The sequence below is a fragment of the Xiphophorus hellerii genome, chromosome 4, assembly GCF_003331165.1.
Source record: "Xiphophorus hellerii strain 12219 chromosome 4, Xiphophorus_hellerii-4.1, whole genome shotgun sequence".
Taxonomy (NCBI): Eukaryota; Metazoa; Chordata; class Actinopteri; order Cyprinodontiformes; family Poeciliidae; genus Xiphophorus; species Xiphophorus hellerii.
Window position 1 is genome coordinate 17,054,408 of NC_045675.1, and position 17,631 is coordinate 17,072,038.

General features: G+C 37.4%; 1 protein-coding gene across 5 annotated transcripts in view; it reads left to right on the top strand.

The window, feature by feature from the left end:
* The window catches only part of zfhx3b (zinc finger homeobox 3b), a 224,214-nt gene that overhangs the window by 193,334 nt on the left and 13,249 nt on the right, over positions 1–17,631 (top strand). For all 5 annotated transcript variants that reach the window (XM_032559863.1, XM_032559864.1, XM_032559865.1 and 2 more), the window contains 3 exons: positions 2,475–2,582; positions 13,638–13,774; positions 14,309–14,509. In XM_032559863.1, coding sequence (XP_032415754.1) covers positions 2,475–2,582; positions 13,638–13,774; positions 14,309–14,509 — 446 coding nt within the window. The remainder of the gene's footprint in view (positions 1–2,474; positions 2,583–13,637; positions 13,775–14,308; positions 14,510–17,631) is intronic.

Sequence of the window (17,631 nt, forward strand, 5' to 3'; positions counted from 1 at the left end):
TGGCAGAGCAGGGCTGAAATTTATATGCTCAGAACAGATGAGTTTAATCTTTGTGTCGGCAATAGGCTTATTCAGCTTGCATGATTAGATTAATGGAACTGTTTCATATCATTGTATTAGAATGGTTAATGAAGACAATTAATTAGAAGACAACCTTCAGGCTATTGTCCTTTACATCTTTCAGATTTGGGTTAGAAATGGCCCAGTGCCATAGCTTTGAGTGTTTCTCCTAATCTATTTCCAGAGTTAATCTGCAGCTGCAGTTTTAGTGTCTCTTCCATTTGCATCCTACTCTTAGGCCACTCGTGACCTTTCATTAATTAAAGTCGACCTAGCTTTAATCATTCTGTAATGCGGTTGTAGATGAGACAAGAAATGGGCAAAACCATTTGCCGCTTAGAGATGTGAAAGCGCTGCTGGAATCATACGTCTGCATTTCTGTATAAATTATGTATGGGGTTCTGTGTTGTGCAGGCTCAAATTGTCATGCATGTTGATTAAACATCTCGATAAAGCAGAATAAAAAACATGATGGGGGAAGAAACGTATGCGTACACATACGTGCAGGTAACGTGTTTGTGCTCGATTTTGGGGGCGGGTACACGGAAGCTAAATAGCTTTAAAATGTAGGCTGCCTATCACAGTAATGTTTGAGAACAAAGTAAGTATTGATGTGTGGGTGGAGAATTAGTCTCACTACATGTGTCACATAGCAGAAAATGACACATTGCCCCAATTTTAAAGGTTAAAAAAATTTACCTGGGGATTATTTTGTAATCTAAGCACCTATGCAACCGCACAGCATCCCAATTCTCATGCAGCCGTGGATATTTATGCAGACATGAGGTAGATGGAATTAAACGACCCTGCACAAGATTTTGGACTCTTTTAGAGAACAATTGGTGTTTCTTTCAGCAGCCCGGAATGTTCTAGATAGAATTTAGATTTTTTACATTTAAAGAATTTTTAAAAATTACGTAATTATTTCTATTCTATGTGTTAGCCTTGCCTTTAAAAATGTTTATTTAAACAATGGATTGCCAGAATCCTTACACTTCTGAATCCTCTCAGACAGCTGTTTCCTACAACAACTGTATTGGTGAGCAGCAAGTGCTTGCTAGTTTGTGGTTGGGAATGTAAAATGTGTTTCCCATTCAATTATTGTATTGTTTTTTTGTTATTGTTTTTTGTTATAGCATGCAGTGAAACAGTTGTGTGAAAAGTTATGTTTCTTATTCCAGTAATTTTCTTGTAACAATTAATTTTTAAGCAACTGAAGATTTGCCGTGAATTTTGTTTGTTTGTTTGTTTTAGGATATATCTCAGTTATGACCCTGTCCTTAATAAGCAGGTTTGTTGATGAGCAGGAGCATTCACTAATTGAGAGAATTAACAGGGAGTGATGAGGGACAGAGTAATGTTATGAATGCGGTTTTGGCTCATGGTATTCCTGTAGTGAGCTCAAACTAGATGCGCGATGACTGCAGGGCTGAATACTTGACCAGGATATTTCAGTAGCTGTTGTACTTTTGTCAATATATCAATAGCTCATAGAGTAGAGACCGAGGCATGAAAGCATTTTCAAAAGAGCATTTAAGTACATTTGCTGAGAATTAGCTGACTTGTGTAATAACTGATAAAGCCTATCGACTGCGGCCTAGTTTACTGTTGTCAAATCAATGCTGTTGCATGCAAGTCTCTCTACTTTTAAACAAACTTAACAGGCAGAGGGGATGTTCACAGGGCACTGGAGGGAAATAAACATGATTGATGCGCTTTTTATTATCTGTTTTTGCTATCTTTTCCTCTGTGTGTTACTTACAAATGGAGTTATTGGATATCCATTGTTGGGACTTTGACGCTCCTAAATGGCCCTGATATATCGAGCTAATGCTTTTAAGATGGTTACAGGGGATTTCTGACTTTGACTTGGCATAAAAATACATTGAATTTTTGGCCTGAAAGTTTTAAATATTTATGACTTTTTTAATAGTAGAATAACAGAAGAGAAAGTGGGTTATTGGTATTGGTTAGTAATTTAGCAGATTGCAGCAGGGGACAGTAAAATGTGTGTGAGAGAATGGTGTGTGATAAAACTTCTATTTCTTGAAGGATGCAGTTATTTTTCCATCTACTAGAACACATGTCTTTTTTTTCTTTTTGCAGTTTTGTATCCATACTAAATAAGAATATAAAAAACATTCTTTCCTCTATGAATCAATATTTGTTTTCCTCTTCCCTCATGATTCAACTGATTTAATAATTCAAGTCTGACTAAATATTAGTGTTATCAGATACTACAGCAATAGAAAGCAGATTCTGTCCTCTTTGTCTGCTAGCCTTGCAACTATGTGTCAGCAAATGTAATTGTTGTGAGCTCCTATAGAAAAAAAAATTGCTGCCGTCCCTTTAAGTGCTTCCACCAATTCTGATGGTGTGGTGATTTACATATTCCGGTCTCCCTCCCCCTTCAGGAGAGCTGAGCGAGGATGTGGAGGCTGCTAGTGAGACCACCACAGATCAGGAGGACCAAACCAAAGACAGAGAAAGTGGGGGGGAGAAGGAGCTCACCAAAGGGACAGGTAAGGCCAACATTAAAACACTATTTTTCAGGGAGCACTATACACAGCTGCATGGCTGCAACTCCTGAGAGATGTAAACGATTGACCTTTTGTCTAACTAAATTAAACTTACTTTAATAAATTAAAACAAAAAACTTCACAGGCTGTTTTAAAATTATACTATTCAAATCAACAACACTGCACACTACAAATTGCGCTAGGAACAATACAGATAGGGTAAGCAGTCAATCTATGTGATAAGTTGAGGTGTCATGTGACTCTTGTTTTGTTTTTGCTCAATAGATGAGCAGGGCCTGTGTGCAGACTCCCATGTGATCCTCATTCTCAACTTTGCGGCACACAGAGTTGGACACTAGCAATACTGAATGCATAGGATGTTTTTTTAATACTGGGATTTCTATTTCTATGTTTATCTATTATGTTGTGTGTATGTGTGTGTGTGGAGAGGGTGGGGGGGGGTGTCTTTAGCAGGGGCCTGAGCTCAGGTTCAGGGGAGGGGTCTCTGGTCTGAATTTCTCATTAAGCTTGCTGCTTTTCATTCTTTGAATGTTAAACACTTTCAGAAACCACATGGAAAGTTTTAAGGAGTTCTGTTATTAGTTTTAAACCATACTCTTTAAATACTTTTGCTGAAATGCACACAGAGACTTTCCGAGAGCTTAATTGCATGATAATATTTACATCATTTCAAATTTCATCAAACAGCATAGCTGTGAAAGCTTTGGCATACTTGCAAGAAGTGTTAAAGTAACTAGAACATGTAATGGAGTCCCAATATTATGTTACCATTAGGGATGGGCAATTGTTTTGTTGTTCACTGCTATTAGAATATAGAAATTGATGATCCTTGCAAACCCCCAAAGGCCTACAGTCTGACATTATTGCTTGGATGGGTATTTCTGCAGAATTGTATTTTTTCCACTGCTGATTCCCTAAGAGCATCAAATATTATAAACTGTGATTAAATGCAATTAATACATATCATTTAATGGTACTTGCACTATCTAATGTGAATCATGTGCTAATAAAGCCTATTTGTTAATGAGTATATTTTATTTATTTATTAATTGTGCTTATGATGCTCTGACTACATGCAGAGAGAAATGACATTTTAAATTCATTTTATCATGACTTCTATTATTGCAACTAACAATAACATTTTAAGTTTATTTTGTTAGCTCATAGTGGTTATGATTCTCCACTAAGACAATATAATCTTTTAAACATGTCTGCAGCTTTACACACATATTTTGTCATGACTTAATATGCTAAAACAAATGTTAGCAAACTGAATGTAGCTGTAATATTGTTTGGAGCAAGTATTAAAAATAATAGAAAAAAAATTGTTTTTCTACAAATTGACAGAGGCATGAAAACAATGAAACTCCAATAAATGAGAAGCAAGTTCACTTCAATTCAAAATGAGGTTCTTTCCCATTATGTACCATGCATGTGCATCAGAGCATCAAAGTGCATCAAGCTCAAAAAGCTTCATTTATTTACTGATTGCCTTGCTTTTCTTTGTTGTCTTTTTTTTAAGATAGGAAAATTTAACCTTGTTGCAGTTCTCTCTTCTCAGCTCAGCTAAATCTCAATGGCTGTAATACCAACGACAAAGCTGCGAGTTTAGACGTCTAGTATGCCATAGAAAGGGTGCTTGATTTTAATGACTCTGAACAGTTTCAGGCCTAGATAGATGCTCTTCACTTGTCTAACTTCTTGCGTCTCATTTCCTTGTCTAACTGTGAGGTGTTTTGATTTACACGAGTCAGGTTAAAAGCTGCAAAATAATCCGTACCTTTTGCATACCAAAGTTTCTATAAAGTACAGATTAAAAAAAAAAAACTTCATCACAGTGTTTGAAGCCTTGCCTTTGTAAAACATCTTTGATATTTGAACTTCTATTTTAAATGAGGCTGAGTTGTTTGTGCTCTTTGAAAGGGCGACACTCCTCTTTGATGGAAGAAATAATGATATGCATGCCTGACTGAATATGGCTAAAAGTATGTTTTAGCACATCAAAATAAAGCACTTTAAAAAGCATTAAAATGAGCTGGCCGATTAATAATTCACTCATACCTGTGGTGCACAGGAAGACGACTCCTTGCATTAGGATTCCTCCTTTTTGAAAGGCATGCAATTTGATACAAGCATATTCAGTTCCTTTCCTCCTCTGTCAGTCACTAATCAGCAAATAAGAGTGTTTCTGTGTTTTCACAAAAGAAATATGTGCTTGCATATGAAAAATTTACAGCTTCCCCGCAGCTTATTAGAAACGCTTAGTTAAAAATAGCATTGCATTAGGGAACCAGGTCTGAGGTTCTGTTTGATGTCAGTGGAAAGGAAGGTGGGTGGGTAGGATGGTGTGGTGGGTTCAAGGCTGTGTTGGGAAAAGTAGACAGCTTGAGTTTAATAGGAAGGGCTTTTTTTTTGTACTTCCTGCATATTTAGAAATACAATACCAATTCCGAAGAAAATGCAGAGAACCTCCAACTTTTGTTGGAGCAATGCCTCACAATGCATTTGGTGAGCAGAGGAGCACTTGTTTCAGCTGTTGATTATCAGTTAATGTTGCATAGGATGTTACAACACGGCTGATCTGTTATCAATCAGAAAAGGTGTTCAGTCTCCTAATGTCCGACCCAGAGATCTTTCTAAAATTCATCATTAGAACGAGTGAAATACTTATTCTCATCGTTGTCATGTTGCTGTTTGGAACGGAGCGCAACATTGTTCCCTTTACAAATGACAGCCACTGTCAGATAGACAGCATTAGTGAACACAAGGGGGAAAAAAAGCTTCCTCCCTTTTTAAAGCCACTGTCAATCTTATTTTCTCTTTCTTGTTGCACAGCTCCTCAGTATTCATTAAAATCATTTAGAGGTACATCAGAAGTCTTTGTAAAATGCATATGTATTTGGCCTGTCATCTCTTGAAAGATGTCTTCATTATTCCATAGCTTTTTATTTGTTGCAGGGACAAAACACGTTTGAGCATGTAAAGGCATACAATATATTTAGATGTCTTTTGCTTAAAAAACACTGTATGTTGTGCAACTTTTGAATTATCATAATTGCATTCAGACTCGGATAGAAAAAAAATGTAAATTCAAAAGTAATTTGAAATGGCATGTGAATGCTAGCTATAGCTGACACTGAAGGGTCATCTTAAATGATATGCATAAAATATGTATAAATTGATAACACTCCCATTTTTCTCCTTGCCTGTTCCACTCCTAGTGGGGAATCTACGGATTAAGGCATACGATCAGGATCCTTACCTTTATTAAAGCAGATGATGTATTTCTGCAGCACTTGCATGAATCCATAAGAATGCAGCTGGAAGTGAGGCAGGCTGAAAGTCAGTGTGGGTTAGAGAAGAAGGTGATGAGAGCTTGAAGTGATAAAGGGGGGTAAAAAATGGAAATTGTTAATACACCTAGAGGCTCGGACACAGTGTGATCTAAGATATTTAGCATACACGGTATGGCGAAGGTTTTTACTAAACGGTATGGAAGAGATGAGGAGTTGCATTAAGAAGAGGACGAGTATAGCTTCTCTAAAAAGTATACTGTCTCAGTTCTGGGCTTTAGTGGAAGTTGATAAATAATTCCTCCTTGCCTTCCCCTATATTCAATTTACACAAGCTAGAACAAGGTGGTGGAGGCAAAGGGTGAAAAATTATATTTTTGTGTGGGTCATCCACACTCTGTGAACTGTAACACCTCAGGGAACAGACAGACTTATAAGTAGGCTAAAATAAATGGTTAACATGGACCGAACAATAAATAAACTGTTTTGTTTATTATTTGTATAGGACAATTTGTAAAACAATGCACAGTTTTAAAGACAATTTAAAATATTTTTATCTGCCTAATTAAAATTAATATGTGTCATTTTGCAACTTCATACACAAAAGCTGGAGAATTTATTTTCTAACATGCATATTTTGTTGGTCTTTTTTACTCTTAAGCTATTAGGGATATTGTGTAGGTGTGTTTTGACACAGTTATGTCTTGCACCAATTAAATGTGACACACAAATTCTAATTCAGTCTGCTCTTGGCTGGAGTATACAGTATTTACACAACCTGTACATAAATATTTATGCCCTTTGTTGAATTCATCAGACTTCATCATGCCACCTCTAACCACACTTCATTCATAATAATTTTAATCAGAATCAAATGTTATTCAAAACACTGAATGTAGCGGCGGGGGGAGGGGGGGGGGTCTTTCACAAAGATCATACAAGAGTATCAATAATATACATTCCCAAACAGACTCTTTGAGCTCTTTGTATTACTGCAGTTTTTGGTTTAGTTCCTTTTTTAAAATCACACAGATGTATCCAGAAAGAAACTCCAAATTATCTTCAGCTAAATCTCAACACTAAAACTGAATGGCTGTCTGACTGAAGACTGAGCAGCTGCAGTGCATGTGCTTACAATACACAGCCTGCGTGTGTGTGTGTGTGGGGGGGGGGGGGTGTGCATGTAAGTATCTGTGTGTGCTTCTGGCTCCATATCCACCTGCTGTTTGGGTCGATGTGCTTCAGCGAGCACATCTGCACATTCAGGTGTTCTGTGGGTAGGAGAAGCAGATGTGCTTTACACGTTGCGGCGGCTGCATGTAATCTGGATAATGAAGCTGATGATTAGCATCCCCTAGACGCAACACTGTGGCATTGCAGCCCGCTCAATTTTTTATTCAGCTCTGTTTTGTGCTGCTAGCCTTTTGGCGTGGCATATCCAGAAACACACAAATCAAATGATTCGAATTGCTCTCCGCCTAACATTGTGCATATGCAGATTTTATTTGAGCACCGTTGAATTTGAAATTGCACAACTCAACTCAGTTATAATTCAATTATTCAGGTTTAGAATGGCCACTTTAACTTTTGGGTCATTCAGAATAGTGGTGATTTGTTATTGCTAACAATAACAAAACAGGGAGGAACCTGGGAGATGGAGCAGTGGAAACGTTTACATAATCATGTCACGTCCTTCCAGTGTTTGTCATCCCTTAAATTATAATTCCTTTTGTCTTTGAAGATAATAGGCCATAAATTGTCCTTGTTTGTTAGCCACCTCCCTGAAAGCTCAGTGTTTATGAGTCTTCCACAGGGTTTCTAACATTCAGAGCTGTGTCCTGCTAAGGCGAAGCACTTCTCTTTCTATTATACATTGAAGCCTACGAAATAGTAAGAATTTGTAGGCTTCTAAAAATTCTCCCCATATCTGGACATTTTAACTTCCTCATAACTTACAGATTTTAGTTTTTTGCTCTTTGCAAAATAAAAATGTGTGTATTTTTGCTTCCACATCCCTAGTTGAAATCTGCTCTGTTGGGTCTTGCTGCATAGTAATTACCACAGAAATAAAAGACGAAATGGAGCACTGCCCTTTATTGCTTTGGGCACCGACTCAGGCCGCAGATTAAAAACCCGGTTAGGAGTGGAAGCGGGGTGGTGGGGCGAGAGAAAAGGCAATATTGTTAACATAGCAAAGACAGAAAATGACTCGTAGCACTGTGGGAGTTGAATCATCTCCATATTAATAGCCAACTCGCCATGGGAATAGAGGTGAGGATTTCACGCAGCGCGAGAAGCTGAAGGGCGTTGCAGGGTCTCGGCGCGTTGAAGGTGAAAGGTTTCAGTAGGAATGCTTCTCAGAGCATCCCGGAGTCCCAACATGAACAGGTTAATCTTTCACTCTACAACATGGCATGGACAGGATGTATGATCTTTTATGATGTTAGCAACATAGGCCTGAACCTGCCAGGGCATGAAATTGTAATCAAGCAATAGAAGCTGCAGAGAAGACATCCACCTTATCTCAGCTACTGGGGATGCTATTCAAAACACCAGCCACCTTTTTCCATTTAATACCGCTTGGTATGCTGTTTATTTTTATTTCTAAAATATGGATAACCTGTCAAAAAGACGTACGTTAGGGGCAGGTGTGATTTTTGCACTCATGGAAGATTTCAATGGTAGATGACCTATTGTGGTTAATCCAGCCTCTGCTGTGTCAGTCACTCTGTCCAGCAGCCATCTTTTTTCCACTTGAAAGCACAACAAGGCAGCAAGAATTTGCTCCAGAGACCGGCGCAGAACGCTGGCAGCCCCCTTTGCTGCTTGACTAATACAGTCCAGCTACGAAAGAGAGACAAGGTGCCAAAGACCAATTCACTTACGGGACTCGACAGCAGAAAAGCCTTTGGTTTACGGAAAAGGGGCATGAATTAATAATCACCTTATTGGCTTGCGGTTTTATTTTTTTCTTTTCTCCTGCTCTGTATGCCCTGCTGGTGCTTTCACACAATAGCCATCTTTTGCATTTGATGGAAGATGTTTATCGCAGCTGAACGTTCTCTATCTCGTGAAGGTGCAAAAGAAGACATTAAAAAAGAATATCTGACAAACATTAAGGTTTAATGCACATTGACTTTTATGTTGACTGTACACGATTTGCAAGACTGAGTTTTAATTGGTGAATGTCTTGTAGATTTATATAAGCTCCTAATAATATTTCTCCTAATCAGCGATTCATTGGTGAAATCAGAGAAAAATTTAAGAGTCCTTCATCTTCTTTCTTTAAACATTTTTGTTAGCCTTTCTTTGTTTCAAATATATTTATCTTTTAATCCACATGCCACCTTTTCTGATTGTATTTAAGTTTAAAAAACGGTCCTTTCATCAGACACTACAGATAAAAGTATCTAAGTAAATAAAATGAAAATGTTATTTTTGTTTTTTTATAACCAGAAAGTATGACTCTTTGTCAGCAGTTGATATTTAAAGCATGTCCCACTGAGGCCTGCTTTTATTCCCGCTTGTGGTAATCACTGCCCCTTTGGTAGTCCTCTGCACAGTTTTAGTCATTGTTTTTGAGCCAACTCTTGCATCATTTTTGGACATAAATGAGGGAATAAACCTAAACTAAAATTGTTTTGATTTGATCTCAGTTCTAGGTTTTGCAGTGTTTCAAAAAAATCTTTTCATTGCCCATGACAAGAAAAAACTATGGAAACAGTAGTTGTATGTTAGTCACGGGCTGCTGATGATAGTGTTGCTCTGTTCCTTAGAGAAGCAATGGATCAGATTTATGAAGTCCTAATTAGCCATGACAGAGACTGCACCAGAGAAAGGCCTGTGCAGCTCCTCACCTTACACGCCTTCCCTCTCACCTACACTTAAGCATGAAGCACCTCATCCACAAAACACAGATCTTTATCAACTTTCAGAACAAAAACAGCCACTTGTTGCACCTCTGGTGCTAATTGAGCAGGTCTGAAAGCATAATTGTTATGCTTATTCTCTTAATCATTCGACTGAGAGGAGGTTTGATACTTTCCTTACTGTATTTGTAGCTGTACATTTATGATTTTACTCTCCTGAAGTTACTAGCTCAACCCTCACTAAAAACGTAAATACACACATTAATCATTTATCAGTTTCTATATTTGCTTCTCTTTTAATCTCTTTTATGTTGGAAGGCGTGAAAGCATCTTTCCTTACTTTGTGGGTGTTGATGTTAATTATAGTCAAGGAACTGCTTGTTGAAATAATGAGCTGCTGAAGGAGAGCGGAAACGACCCTGTGCAGATTGCATACTCAAAAACACTTCTTTTTTTTTTAAAGTGTGAACTTCAGCTCCATATAAAATTTGTCTGTGCAAAACAATTCACCTAAACTGGAATCTGGATCCCAAACCTAAAATGACTAAAGTTCTCTAAAACAGGACCAGAGATGACAATTTTCTTTATCTAACAAGAGGACTTCAGGCAGAAGAAAGTGTGGACTGGAGCAGAGTTGGAGGATGAATTGGTGAGCACAGTGCCATGACTGAAAGGTTAATGTCAACGAATGGGAGGTTCTTTTTGTTTAACATTTCCTTTGTTTATTGGTGGATGTGTTTAATAGGATTGAGTGTGACTGCACCCTAATAGGGTCTCCATGGCTGATCTCAGTGTCTCTGGGAGATCTTACAGACTCCTCTGTCCTAAGCCAGGTCTCCCACTGGGTAATCACCTCAACTGCCCTCATCCTGATTGGAGCTGACATTTTAATGTCTGGAGTAGGAGTGTGGTCAGCCCTGTTTAACCTGACCCCCCCATTGCCATACCACCCCTCCTTTACCAGTGGCCTCTGTTCTCAATTTGCCCCTTAAGAACTGTACAAATCAGGCCAAATTTAACTCTTTATAGGGCTGTTAGGGGTTTGTGAGACAACTCCTTAAGTTTCTCAATAAACACTTTCCACTGGAGCTACGGCTGCAGTTTCACTTCACAGATTCTCTGTGGCTTTAGCTTTTCAGTTAACACTGGAAAAGCTTTAGTGGAACATGCTTAGCTGTTCCACTAAAGTTACACCTCTACAGTGCCAAATGTTGGTTATCCTTTTCTGTTGTTTTAAGTGGATTATGTTTAAAGTGGCTTGCAAGAGATTATTTGGAAAGCCTTGCTTTGCAGAGGAAGAATAAAAAAAAGAAAAACATTATTTTGGTTATTTCAGCATTGTTTGTATTTAAATGGGTCTGCAATCTGATTTCATGTGTGAGCCAGTGAAGCACTTGAAGTCTCTTTAGAGAATGGAAAAGACTGACACATACCTGACAATCACTGTAGTCTTACTGTTTCCTTGCAAAAAGTTGCTGATGAATATGCTTGGATATGACTAATCTAGAGCTATTGTGTGTTTTGTTTGAGCCTTAAACGTACATTAAAAGGTTTTAGCATGTTTATATGAAACTTTTCTTTCTTTGATTATTAAAGATTGGCTTCATGACACCTTTTACATACATTTTATGAAACAAACCTCAACTGTTGGTCAAGTCTCACATGACCTGAATGAGACTCTGTCATCAACACATGTTGATGTTGTTTGTTTGATGTTGTTGTTTGATATCACATTAGACCAATCAAATACAGGTGTTTTAAGCACAAATGTCAGGCTTTTGAAAAGTGTGTACGTATTTATGCACTCACAGTGTTTGGTTGAGCCTCCTCTTGCATGAATCTCCACATCAGTATGCCATGGCATAGAGGTGATCATCCTGTGGCACTGCGTAGGTGCAGTAGAAGCCCAGATTGCTTTCATAGCTGCCTTCAGGTCATCTGCCTTGTTGGGTCTGGTGTCTCTCATTGTTCTCTTAACAACAGCTCATAGATCTGCTATGGAGTTCAGGTCAGGAGATTTTGCTGGTCAATCAAGAATAGGAATGGTCACTGCACCAGCTTTTAGTACCTGTGGAAGTGTGGACAGGTGCCAAGTCTTGCTGGAAAATAAAATCAGCATCTTCATACAGCTTGTAATGAGAGGTGAGCATGAGTGCTCCAGAATTTCCTGGTAGACGGCTACATTGACTGTAGACTTCAGAAAGCATAATGGACCAACACCAAATGATATGGCATCAAAAACCATCACTGACTGTGGAAACTTCATACTGGACTTCAAGCAACATGGATTCTGTGCCTTGCCACTCTTCCTTCAGACCCTGTGACATTAATTTCCAAATGAAATGCAGAACTTACTTTAATTTAGAAAATAACACTGGACCATTTCGTAACAGTCCAGTTCCTTTGCCTATGTAAGATCCCTCTGATGTCGTCACTGGTTTAGTAGTGGCTTGACACAGGGAATGTGACACTTGTAGCCCATGTCTAGTATATGTCTTTGTGCGTTGGCTCTTCTGGAATGGATTTCTCTTGACAATCCTCTTAAGGCTGCAGTTCTTCCTGCTGCTGGTGCACCTTTTCTCACCACACTTCTTTTTTCTACTCAATTTACTGTTAATATGCCAGGATACAGACCAGCTTCTTCAACAATGACCTTTCATGACTTCACCTCCCTGTGAAGGGTGTCGATGACTGTCTCTTGGATGTTTTGTCAAGTCAGCTTTCTTACCAATGATTGTGTAGCCTACTGACCCAGAGTGAGAGACTGTTTAATGGCTCAGGAAACCTTTGCAGGTGTTTTGAGTTAATTAGCTGATTAAAATATGACACCATCAATTCCCATTAATGACCTTTTTCACAATATTCTAGTTTTCTGAAAAACTGAATTTTGGGCTTTTATTATCTGCAAGCCATAATTGTCAACATTACAAGAGATAGATAATGAGTTTCACTTTTTGAGATGACTGGCATGAAATATATTACTTTATTGCTGCATCTTGTTTATTTGATATGTACTAGTACACAGGGTCGCTGTATAGGGGGAAAAGTTATGACAATTCTAAGGGCCCCATACACAAAACATTTGTTTCGTTCATTTATTTTTTTTTAGTTCATAACCTTTAGTTATACACTGAAGTTCTAGTAAAACATGATTTTGGATTATCTAGAGATGCCTTTTCAAGCCGCCACACACTATATGATGCAATTTGATTCAGATGTTATGGAATAAATATTGTGAATAAATGTATTAGAAACATTACAAACAAAAAAGATTGTCCTAAGTATGTTAATTAATTCATATTAACCCCTTAAACAGTGAGCACGGCTAAGAAATCAAATTGGACCACTTCACGTCTTGCTGTAAAATGTATATAGTGAGGGACAATGTAAGAGATAAAAGTAGCAATTATTGTGCTGCAATTTTCCATATGATAAAATATCAAACAAATGTACACAGAGGCAAGTCACATCTTGGTGCGTAGATGTTGACAGAGATCTCTGCCCCTCTGCAAAACATGAGAACATCTAATGGTCAAAATCAAAGTAAGAATCTCATATGATGTGACATTTTGTAATGACGTGAAACTTAAATCTTGTGCTATGGTGTTGTTTTGATTCCACAACTCGAGACTCAAATGGCCCATCAGTTGGCATTGGTAGTGCATTCCATAACTGTTTTTTATTGCTAATAATTTTCCTGCCCAATTCCCATTAAATGCACTTAAATCACATCTGAGAAAGACATCCAAAGGCTCTTTATTCTCACTGTTATTGATCTGGTATCAAGCTGCCAGGTTCTCAAATTGTCCTAACATATCTGTTGTTCCCTCTTAGTCCTTTTGCTTATATGTTTGTTTCTATTGGAATATTTTCAGGTGCGTCTGGCCACTTGGAACGGCACCAGTCGGATTCTCCTCTTCCCTCCAAAAGGCCCTCTTCCCGCTCGGAGGTCTCTGACACCCCGCTTTCCTTGAAGCGACCCAGGACAGCTGAAAAGGGAACTGCAGAGCAGGTCGGCATTAAAAAACACAGTTTTTTTTTTATTTATTTTTTTATATATTGACAGCCTATATGGCCTATAACTTGTTTTTAAAAAGTCTACTTTCCTTTGAATTAAGGGCATCTAGCTAAAGGTTATCTCGTCATTAATTACCAAGACATCATTAAAAGTCTCAAGCTTATGAATCAGTTCAATATAAACCTCTACAAGTAATTCTCAGTGCTGAGCTTTTTTATGTTATGCAGATTTTCTTCTTTTAGATCTACTCAAAATTAATTTAGCAAATCTGCTAGGCCAGCACTGCTAATTGTGCATAAGCTGGAAAATCAATATGGTATTTGACAGATGAGACCACTTTCAAGTGGGTGCCAACTGCCAAGACTCGGCGCTGCTCACTTTTCCACATGTGTGGGTGTGATCAGAGCAGTCTGCTGTTAGAGGGGAGTGCCAATACTCTTCCCCCTGAGATACAGATTCTACTAAGACAAGTATCCTGGTTTCACCATGTTAACCTTTTGGTTCTTTTGTCTCTGCCACCACCTCCAGATGTACCAGTGCCCCTACTGCAAATTCACCAACACGGACCTGAATCGCCTCAGAATGCACGTGATGACACAGCACTCTGTTCAGCCAATGTTACGCTGCCCACTGTGCCAGGACATGCTCAATAATAAGATTCACCTGCAGTTCCACCTCACACACCTCCACAGTGTTGCACCCGACTGTGTTGACAAGCTAATAGCCACAGTAAGTCCTGAGTTATTACAAATACTTTGAATGTGACTGGATGTAGAAGGACTGGGAATGTTGAGAGGGTTTAGGTAACCAGTTTCATGAGTGCATTTCTGTGATTATTGTTTTGTTGTACTCCTAGGTGCCTTCAAACATCTAATGTGAGCGTCTCAAAGAGAACAGTATTTGTTTTAATCTGCACCAAGCAGGCATTTCTTTTCACTATTTCAATATATCCTAATATCTCGTAATAAAATGGGAGAAAAAAATTCAAAGATGTGCTCTAGTTTTCTGAGCCAGTATATGTAAGGAACTAATTAAACTCAGACTTTGTAAAAACCAAGATGTTTAAACCATAACACAAGAGTTTAAGTAAAGCAAATAATATACTATATTGTAAAATATTATGCCTTACAACAGTATCTATGATCCTTGAACATTTTTTATGTTAAAACCATAAACTTCAATTTAAGCTAATTGAAGTTTATGGTTGCTAGTTTTGTTGTGCCACACTATTTTGAAATCAGGTGATAGATTTAACAATGTCCTGTGAGAATTTAAAACTTTGAGTATCTTTATATAACATTATCCTGCTTTAAGCTTTCCACACATCCATCCCTGGCCTGCCTGGGGTTTTTACCATGGTTTTCACAGTGTTCTCTAACGAACCTCTGAGACCTTCACAGAACAGTTATATTAATATCATTATAAAGTTAGTTACTTGCAGGCGGACATCATTTACTAATGAGGTGACTTCTGAAGGCACTTGGCTGAAGCTGATTTTATCTAGTTATTCGTTATTGCATGCAATACATGGGTATTTAAACACCATGCATTGCATAGAGCAGTTCTAATAAAGTATATTAAAGTTAAAGGGGTAAATAAGACTACTGTAGTTGATCCTGCAGATCTCTTTAGTTTTTAAACTTTGGATTCATACATTGTTAGCTACTCATTTATTTTCTCAACAACTTCAATGAATTTGGAGACTAATTTTAGTCTCTGAGGAGTAGCTTTGTTCTGGTCAAAGCAAGACCTTTTGATTATAATTGTAATATTTGTGACACAGATCAACCAATAAATAATTAATAGCTGAACATAAAATGGAGATATTATTTGTTACCTATTCAGTAGCAAATAACAGAATCACTTTTAAAGTAAATAAAATATTACAATTGTAGTTTTTGTGATGTGTGAAATCAGTGACTCTCAATTTATATTATTTTTGCTCTTGTTTTCTCAAGACAAAACAATCTTTGCTTTATTTAAAACACATCCAGGTTGAATAATCAATCAAAAATTCCCAATTTGCTTCTAAATCAAACAGCAAATCTTTGTTCTCTCCCATGCTCTGAGGCTAAATAACACGCTGAACAATCACACTATAAAACATTTCTCTGTCTGCTTCCTAGCCATTTTCATCCCCTATCTAGAAAGTAAATGACATGCACATTAGTATGGTAGATAGCAATATTTATTTCTTTTATAGCGCTAGTAATGTACTGAAACACTACAAGGGGAGACAGAACAGAGGTAATATAACACACATAAAAGCCTGAACCTTTTTACAGCTGGTGAATGCAGATGGAAATATACTTCATCCCTTTCGCATGTCTTCTTAAAATACCCTAATTAATTCTGAGATAGGTGACTTTTATTTCTTTCCAAGTGTGCATACTGATGCATTTACTCTCCCTTAATTCATTTGTTTTCTTTGCACTTCTTTTTATTTTTTTTCTTGTGTTTTTTTCTTATATATAAAATACATCGACTTGTTTAGTCTGCTCGCCTTCATTCCAGGTCTCATTTTCTTTTTGCATTAGTTAGGGGTGATGAAAATAATTGTGCTTCATTAATTCTGAGACTGACTGGATGATAGCAATTTTAAACTATGTCTGCCAATTAGGCAGTCTGAATTAAAAGTGACCTTGGGATCAACTCTTTCACCTAACTGTTTAATGAAGCCATTGTTTAGAAACTGGCAGGTTTCTTTTATAAATCAAATATTTGTTTGTCATTTTTGTAAGTTTTATTGGTGTTTTGATGTCATACATGTAATTTTCAGATGTTTTAGGATTTTAACATTAAATCTAAAATGTATTTTAATTAAATGGGCAGATACTGACATTTTTACAGTATTACGATTCCAGTTCATATTAGACCTGTAGCATATAATTGTTATATATGATGTAAAAAAAAAATAACACTAGAAAAGAAAAGAAATGAGAACAAAACATCCAAGATTGCTGCAGGAAGTTAATAAAGAGTTGTCACTTTTAGTTTGAAATTCCAGACAGAGGATTCAAGGCAAAAGGTAGTGCTAAGCTCAAATTTGAGTTCATATATTTAGGATTTACATGGCATCTTATGCAGTGAGGAGGAGTAAATAAAAAGAAATGTCTATGTTTATGCCAGCTGCCTATAAAGGGATTTAACAGCTGTTTGTTGTGAAACCATACAACCAGAAATTAGTCATAGTAGTAAGTGAACACTTGTGACAAAAACTGCGATTCGAAACATTAAAATTCAGGCAGAATTCACATAAACATTTATGCTTCAATACTGACCTGCATTGTCCCTCTGATGTGTCGTTCATTACCCAGTTCCTCCCAACACCTATGCCAGCAGAAAAGTCTATTTTGAATTACTAAATCGGGTTTTTTCAACTGTGTTTGTATTACTCTGCACTATGTATACAGTCAGGTAGCTGACAAAGTATGATTTTGAGGACAGGTTGTCTTGTCACTAAAACTTTATAAGTCAATCTAGTTTTCCCACAGCATGATGTTATTTGGCTCTGAAAAACAATTTCTATCAAATGCTACACATGTGTTGGATGGACGAAAAGTTAAAACACTCATATATTAGCAACCTGTATATGCAGTCGCTCTCTTCATTTCACTCAGACACACAGAAGAAAGAAAAAAAATGCTTTAAAAGAAAGCATTTTTATACTTGGTAAAGATTATGCTCTCAGACACTAGCTCCGGCCATACATGGATTAAACACATTTCTGTTTATAGTTTTTTTGCTTTGTTTTTTTTTTTGACTGCAGATCCATATCATTCATCATTACCCATATACGTTACTCACTTTCTGTTTTTACAGAGCGGTAACTACAAATATTTGTTCATTTC